Here is an 8127-nt window from a genome sequence, read left to right on the forward strand (position 1 = left end):
GAAAACTTATTGTTTATTGTAACAAAAACATAATTTTTCAACAAATAACTTTGTATATTTTAAACTAGTATGATATATCTAATAAAATATAGCCTACATCACAATAATTGTACTAGTGAGATTTTGTGCTATTATTTTTCAGTAAGAAATTTGCAAACAACTTCTAGAAACTTCTCAGGTTTCTGACTATGAACCCAATGACCAGCTCCTTCTATAAATGTAAGTTCTGCCAAGGGGAAATATTCTTGTATCTCTGGCAAGTCATACCTCCTGCAAAGAATACAGAAATCATTAAAAATATTGCGATTTTTTAATTTTTACAAGAATATTATGTTATATCACATTAGTGATCACAAATTGCCATGTAAAACTCATCCAGTTCATTATTTCTTAATATTATGACCATATTTAAAATTAAATTAAATGTCTACAATATTTAATTTTTATAATATTGTCTTAATATAAATTCTAATTTCCTAAACTTAAATGAGGTTTTGTTGTAAATAATTTTTCCCAACTTTACATACCTTTCATATTTCTAACTCAATACAGCTGTAATTATAACAACAAAGACACATACTTGGTCATCTTTGTAAGCAATAGAAAATGAATCAAAACATTCTAACTTACCCAATATAATCAGAAAGTGATCCACCAACAAAGAGGCTCGGTCCACAATATTGTAAACCCTTCAAATTATTTGGGAAACAAGAAATATGTGATTGAAAGTTGTCTTTCAGTGCTGGCAGATTCACTCTCCAGGAGTACGAACCAGTATTAGTCTGCACCAAGTTCGTTATCAGAAAATTTCTCAAGTTTATATCAGGAATTATTGCCTTTAGTTGTTCATCTGCTAATTTCCTGGCCTTAGACATTGCTATTCCAGATCTAATGCTGACTCCCGACATGGCATCAAATAAACTAACCATAGAGTATATTTGTGGACTAGTTTTCACTGGTGATATATCAACCACTACAAGACTTGATACAAGGTCAGACTGAAAAGAAAAGAAATATGTAGATAAAATGCTATATAAAACCTGTATAAAAAGAAATTGTTCACTTCTATGGAACTTATTTAATCTATAAAATATATAAAATAATGCCAAAAATTACGTACAACTTACACATAGCAGTGACAAAACCATAGCTGTTCGTCCACCCATACTGTGCCCTAACACGGACACTTTGGAAAGATCTAACTTTTTCAGGAGCTTCATAACATCATGAGCCATATGTATATAGGTGTGTTGTGATGAATGCCGACTATCACCATGATTTCTAGCATCAATACTTATCACTTTCCTTCCAGTTGTTCGATGAATTGCTTTACTCATACTATTCCAGTTATTTTTCGATCCCAAGAGCCCATGAAGAATGATCAAAGGAGGTCTAGAACAGTTTTCATCCGATGTACTCTCATAAGAAGCATAAGCCAAGTCCACTGTTTCGGATATACTGGAGTCGGTGGAAGAATATAGTCTGGGAATTGCTATTTGCGACAACGCCGGGATTTTTATTTGTCGCAATATGTTCTTATGGCATAATTTATTCAGAATCATTTTGTATTTTATAGAGAAAGAGAAGAAAATATGAGATAAATTTAAACTAAAAATTTGACAGTCTATCTTTTTTTTACATTTTTTGAAATTGTCAGTTGTCACAAGTTGTCACTGTCAATTGAGTTGTGATTTAATTTAAGGAATCCGGCAAAGAGCTTTTATGGCGTTTCAGCCACCTAGAAATTATGATTAACTTCCTAAAGCAGCTAAATGTATTAGATTTTTTTTTGCAAGAATGATGTATTTGAAATCAAAGCAGGAAGATTCTTATTGCCTCCATAGCACTAAACTAATTGAAGTAACCAAATAATGCAGATTGAACACAATTCTACGGGACGATTTGCCATGTCCTATTTTCTGAACAATATTAAATTACTAATGATAATTTAAAAACATTTACATCTTTAATTCAACAATAAAAAACGGGTTACAATTTGTAAAAATTCCGTCGGACTGTCAGCGTGAACATTATGACCGGCGTCTTCGATGTACTTTAGTTCAGCTTTTGGAAATAAAGTCTTAATTCCATTGATGTCTTCTTGCCTGTAAAATAGGTCATGTTTTATTTGTAATAAATTATGATTTGTATTCTTAAATTTCCTTGCAATGTAATGGGCAACGAAAGTTACAAAGCGCTATTTTAAAATAAAACGATTGCAAAAGTAAAGCAAACTTTACATTTTTACGTTCTATTTATTGGAAAGTATGTGTATTAATCTCTTTAATAATAATCAATGTCACGATTATACAAAACTACAAAGAATATTAGAATTTCTACCAGGAGACTTCACTTGTACCTGTACTATTACCTCTTGGGATTAGAGTTTATAGTACACGAGGACTAGATGAACTAATCCGTTCCTCTTCAGTAGTATATTAAACACAAAGTACTTTGAACAATATTCGTAGTTCTATCAAAAGTTACTAGGGAAAAACACGATGACTTACGGGATATAAGGTGATTCCCCGCCTCCGAGAAATAAAGTCAAACCGGTGTATTTCTTCCCTGACATGTTAGGAAAATTAGCAATATCTATAAAATATTTACTTAGCACTTCAACATTACAAGACCATCCCACTGTTTTGTATGGCGTGACACCGATATTCATCAAAATAAAACCAATAGTATCAGCATTGATTGATTTAGACTGTAATAACTTTTTGGCATATGCCTTTGCTTTATTTACATCATTGATTCCATCGAAGCTAATGCTTTTCATTGTTTTCAAAACGTTTGGTATAAAATCATTTAAAACTCCTGCGGTTGATATTGGAGAAATATCTACCACGACTAACCTTGATACGCTTGCTGGCTGAAAACAATATAAGTATAGTCACACGTTTAAAAACAAGAAAACTTTAAAAAATTGTAAGTAGAGTCGATCTCTTTTTTTTTAATAAGAGGGAAAACGAGCGCCGAAACACCGAAGCGATCATCGACACCGATGAGTTGCCGACCTTTGAGAAAGATATAGGCTAGCTTCTTTCTTCTTTTACTTCGTATTAGCTTAAAAATATCACCGACGATAAATCGTTCCATAACGTTGATATGCATTGAGTATCGTTGAGGAATGACAACAATCCAGGTAATGTGGATGGTATATGGCGGTGGAGTCACGGCCAAAAGCTAGTCAACTTATCGGTTGCAGGTGCTCTTAAATCTAAATATTTAATCTTGCAATTAAGTATTATAAATTTACTACATATTGATAATAGTTCATCTAAATAATGACCCAATAATCGTTCGATTCCACGGCCACTTAAAATAATGGTCACCCCCTTTAGTTCTCTGTTGAAGAGACTGCAATATAATTTTGTATAGATGTTTCGGCAGCGGAAACTTACTGTTATAAAGTAGTCTAAACAATATAATTTTCAGAAATAATAACCTCAGTGAGTGCTAAAACCATACCAGTCCTTCCTCCCATACTGTGGCCAATAATGTCCGCCTTTTTGATACTTAATGAATCCATTAGGTGTTTCACATCCGATGCAAGTTCAGGATATGTATGGCTGTGATGATGAGGGCTGTCGCCATGGTTACGAGCGTCCACAGCAATCACAGTCTTATTAGTGACATGAACTATCTTTTTCGACATACTTTCCCAATTTCTTTTAGAACCCAATAAGCCATGAAGAATTATAATTGGATTGTCGAGATCCTGCTTACCATGAACTCTGTATGCTAAATTAACAACTGATCTGATGAAATTATATTTACTTTTGTTTTTTAAAAGTAATCGTAAATTCTTACTGTATAGCATATTTCCATATCATTGTATTATATTTTTATTGTTGCAAAACGAAAAGCATCTTTGAATGACGTTGATTGAAATGTCAGTGTCAAAAATATTGATATTTATTTTATATTTTACACATATTATAGATATCCTAGATATTACAATATAAATTAAAAAATATATATTCATTTAATATTATAAAATATATAGGTAAAATAATATTTTACATCAAAAATCCCACTCAAACTTGTTGAGAGTAGTTCATACTGGCCACATTATCAGTGTTGCAATTATTTAAGGCGGGGAATAATTATTTCAAGAAAACCTCTTGTGTCTTCTAAGTGTAAATTGTGATTTGTGCTTCTCAAATACGTAATAACCGCTTCAGGAAAAAAATCGCGAATTGTTGGCAAATCGTCCGGTCTGAAATTAAACAAAATATAAAATATTTTAAAGGACTTAAACAATAGGGAATAGATGAAAGTTTGTATGACAATATTTAAGATTTATTTGAATGCTTAATAAATGTAATTTAAAAAGTAATAGAGGACGATCAAAAAAGTATGAATGGATTGTATGCAAGAGGATATGCGTAAGAAAGAGGTGAAATCAAATATGGCGGCTGTTAGAGATGTATGGAGGTGTACATACTGTGCTGACACTCCGTAAGTATAAGGGCAGGTTGATAATAATGATGTGATTGTTTTATAAATATGCGACAAGACAAATATTAGAGTTATTTTAATGTAACATTTACGGAGACAATAGGTACAAAATGTGAAAATGAAGTTTACACGAATTACAAATGCAACAAAGATAAGATTCCAGGTACAGAACTATCAAAAAGGCGATTTTTTGTAATTCCATTGATTAATAAAAATATTTTTTTATGTAACACTTACGGCAAATATTCCGATAACTGGCCACCAATAAATAAAGTCGGTCCATGATATGTGTTTCCTTTTAACCTTTTCGGGAAGGAGGTCATATTATTAAAATTTCTAATTAAAACATCAAGATTGCACGTCCAGCCTATAGTTAAATCAGATTTTAGGACAACATTGGATATTATTAAATCCATAACGATGTCATCATGTAAACTCTCTTTTAGTTCTTTTCTTATTCTAGCTTGTGTCGCTTCCAGTTTCGTCTCATTTTTGAAAGTTATTTTCTTCATTATTGTAAATATATCTGAATATAGCTCGTCAAATTGTTTAGGTGATGAAGCTGGTGATACATCGATTATCATAACACCCGCTACCACTTTCGGCTAGAAAAACCAATTGGCTATTTTACTACACGTGCAGTTTTTCTTTTCTTTTATTTTTTTGCTAGCCGGTATTTATACTCTGTTTCAATTGGACAGCCTACTGATTGTATCGTGTCAATATCCATTTCTTCCAGACTTGGTTCCAAAATTAATAACGTTAATCTTACTAACTATTATAAATACGAATGTTTAGATGGATGGATGTTTGTTAAAAGGTATGTCTAGAACAGCTGGATGGATCTCGCTAAATTTTGGCATAGATGTAGAACATAGTTTAGAAGAACATAGGCTACTAATTGAGATTTTTTTAAATCAACAAAACTAATTAATATGTTCGTAAATTAAATAATTAATTGTGTTTTCTGCTTATAAATTGTATTATAATAAAGGTGTAGTCCAAAGTTTTAAATAACAACAATATCATAACAAATATTCGCACTATGTATTTCCTTTAAATTATACTTAGGACAAAATTAAAAACATATTGACCGTCGGTGGCTCAGGGGTTCAGCACTTAATTGCATTGTGCAGGTCCTGGGTTCGAATCCCGCCATGTATCAATATGTTTTTCCGATTTTCATTTATATGTAGCTACAGTTATCCGACGTTCTTAAGGTGAAGGAAAACATCGTGATGAAACCTGCACATATCTGCAAAGAAAGTCAAGGATATGTGTGAAGTCAACCCTCATTAGGTCAGCGTGGTTCACTATGGCCTAGTACCTAACTTAGGGTAGACTCCGAGCTCTTCAGTGATATGTATAGTGAGCTGATGATGATTAAAAACTTGTTATGTGTCAATAAATGTCTACCCAATTTACCGCCAATAATGCAATACACATTGCCGTTTTTCCACCGATTCCATGTCCAAGGAAAAAAGCTTTGTCTACTGATAATTTCTTTAATAAATTTTGAACATCGATCGCCATTTCTTCGTACTTATGGGAGCTTGTGTGTGGACTCATGCCGTGATTTCTGAGATCGACAATGACCACTGGCCGCTTTGTTAAATTGTTTATTGTCTTTCCGATGCTATTCCATTGCTTTTTGTTACTTAACAAATCGTGTAATATGCATAGAGGTGGCGCTATGTCGCTCGGAGTACCTATAATCTGTTGTAGTACTTTGTACGATAAATTCACAGCATATCTGACACATTTATATGAACATTTAAATATATTTTCATCGAGCCAATTCACATTTTGATATATTTTACAAGATCTTACAATGCGCAACATAATTTTGATAAAAAATATTTCAAATTATACGCTGATTCGTACATTTTTTGACAGCATTATTTTGACGTGTTGACTTTTTAAATATTAAAAAAAATATACCTTTATTGACATTTTACACTTTGTTAAAGGCTCGAAGAACATGGTGCCAATAGTTTTTTTTTGTTAAAATTCCTAAGCCACATAATTACTGAAATTTATTAATTTATAAAAATAAAACAGACTAAAAAATCATTCTCAAACAAAATGTACTAAAAAGTAACAACGCCTGTTTGCGAAGCCTGAACGCAGTAATTTGGATCCGCGGTGAAATGTCTTAAATATAGTTACGTTTATGTTCCTACGTAGGCCTATTTTTTCCTTATCTAATGCCAGTATATGCAGATGTATCCTCTCAAATTCACGAATAGCATTGAATTTATTTTTACAAGCTCGAAGCATCTCTAGAGAAGAAGTGGTTCAATTATTTGGATAATTTACAAAAGTTTCCACACGAGTAACAGTACCTTTATATTTCGCATACCTGGTGATCTTTTCTTTCTCCAGCTCGATCAAGCATTCGTCATTTTAATCTTCATTCCCTTCTTAATTAGATTCACGAAACGCATCTGCAGTTCCTCTGGTGTTGCGAATGTACATGGGTGTCGTCGATCACTACATTTATCCCCTTCTCTTATAAAAAAAACTTCATAATAAAAACTGGATTATCATCTAAATCCCAGTCTATCCCTTTCTAAATAAACAATTTTCTTACGTTCTATCCAATTTACAATTCAAATATATTATAATTAAAATTTATAATTTTTTACTTAATAAAAATCGACCTGTACATACTAGTGACCTTCGAACTGTTTTAATTTCGTTATTTACTATACAACGCATACATTTAAATTCATTAACAACCTTTACTATTCAATTTTAATACCATGTCTTTATTTATTCGAAATACTTGTTTCAATGAACCGGTAATGGCCGTTAATTTCAGTCATGTTTACCTATTTCTCTATTTCACTTTCAACAAGAAATTTGATCAGCATAAATTAAAAAAAACAACGGTTGATATAAATGTTTAAGCCCCTTTTCCACTAGCTAAAGTAGCCACGGACGACTTCAATCTCTATGTTTAAATAGCGTTGCCGGGCTTCCGGATGACGCCGGACATAGGTAGGCTTTTTGATTGCGTGTCCCGGAAAAATAAACGGTATCCGGATTGTCCGGCTTTTGGTAGGGTTTTTTACATTTCGCAAACAAGAGTGTCGTATCTATTAATACTGAGACAAAATCCTAAATAATTTAGAGTGTCCGACCTTTCTAACCAAATGTCCGGTCAAACTGGCTGGTCTGTGCGGCTATAAGTCTTAGCGACAACTAACTAACTAGGCTGTAACCCTATTGTAAGGACAATTCCAGGTTGATTATTGCAGCAAATAATTGCTACAGAGTTTTAATATTTCTTAGAAATATGTTGATATATCAGCAAACGCAATTATCTAAATAACCATTAGTAAACTCATTTACAGATTGTATAATACATTAATTTGTTAATGTAATTATAATTATTTACTGTTTAGTATTTACGTAATTTAAACATTGAAAAATATCAACTAGCATTCCATACACCAAACACACGTCGTTGAACACCTCGGTGTTCCCGCTGCTCGTTTGCCCCCTTCTGTTATAAAAAAAAAAACTTGCTTTGTAATCGTACTAGACGTATAACGGTAGAAATTATTCATAACAATACTATTCTTATAGTTTTCAGCAGATTATAAAATACATGTGTCTATGATAAGTTCAGTTCAACCGCCATTTTACATTGGC

At 32.3% G+C, this 8127-nt stretch overlaps 3 protein-coding genes across 4 annotated transcripts; all 3 read right to left on the reverse strand.

Moving 5' to 3' along the window:
* Nucleotides 1–46: 46 nt before the first annotated feature.
* On the reverse strand, nt 47–1656 carry LOC106117586 (alpha/beta hydrolase domain-containing protein 11). The gene is made up of 3 exons (XM_013311953.1): nt 1128–1656; nt 631–998; nt 47–270 (listed from the first exon to the last, which is right to left on the reverse strand). Exons 1-3 carry the CDS (start codon nt 1560–1562, stop codon nt 132–134), a joined length of 942 nt encoding a protein of 313 aa, XP_013167407.1. The 5' UTR covers nt 1563–1656; the 3' UTR covers nt 47–131.
* A 277-nt stretch (nt 1657–1933) lies between these two features.
* Nucleotides 1934–3889, reverse strand: LOC106117588 (alpha/beta hydrolase domain-containing protein 11). 2 transcript variants are annotated; one of them, XM_013311957.1, is made up of 3 exons: nt 3475–3889; nt 2511–2871; nt 1934–2105 (listed from the first exon to the last, which is right to left on the reverse strand). In XM_013311957.1, exons 1-3 carry the CDS (start codon nt 3824–3826, stop codon nt 1967–1969), a joined length of 852 nt encoding a protein of 283 aa, XP_013167411.1. In that variant the 5' UTR covers nt 3827–3889; the 3' UTR covers nt 1934–1966. The 2 variants fall into 2 exon arrangements, with proteins under 2 accessions (XP_013167411.1, XP_013167410.1); XM_013311956.1 differs by having other exon boundaries at nt 1941–2105; nt 2511–2875; nt 3452–3889.
* A 91-nt stretch (nt 3890–3980) lies between these two features.
* Nucleotides 3981–6361, reverse strand: LOC106117587 (alpha/beta hydrolase domain-containing protein 11-like). The gene is made up of 3 exons (XM_013311955.1): nt 5893–6361; nt 4705–5072; nt 3981–4225 (listed from the first exon to the last, which is right to left on the reverse strand). Exons 1-3 carry the CDS (start codon nt 6307–6309, stop codon nt 4093–4095), a joined length of 918 nt encoding a protein of 305 aa, XP_013167409.1. The 5' UTR covers nt 6310–6361; the 3' UTR covers nt 3981–4092.
* Between the last annotated feature and the right edge of the window lie 1766 nt (nt 6362–8127).

The sequence above is a fragment of the Papilio xuthus genome, unplaced genomic scaffold (assembly GCF_000836235.2).
Source record: "Papilio xuthus unplaced genomic scaffold, Pxut_1.1 DF827679.1, whole genome shotgun sequence".
Taxonomy (NCBI): Eukaryota; Metazoa; Arthropoda; class Insecta; order Lepidoptera; family Papilionidae; genus Papilio; species Papilio xuthus.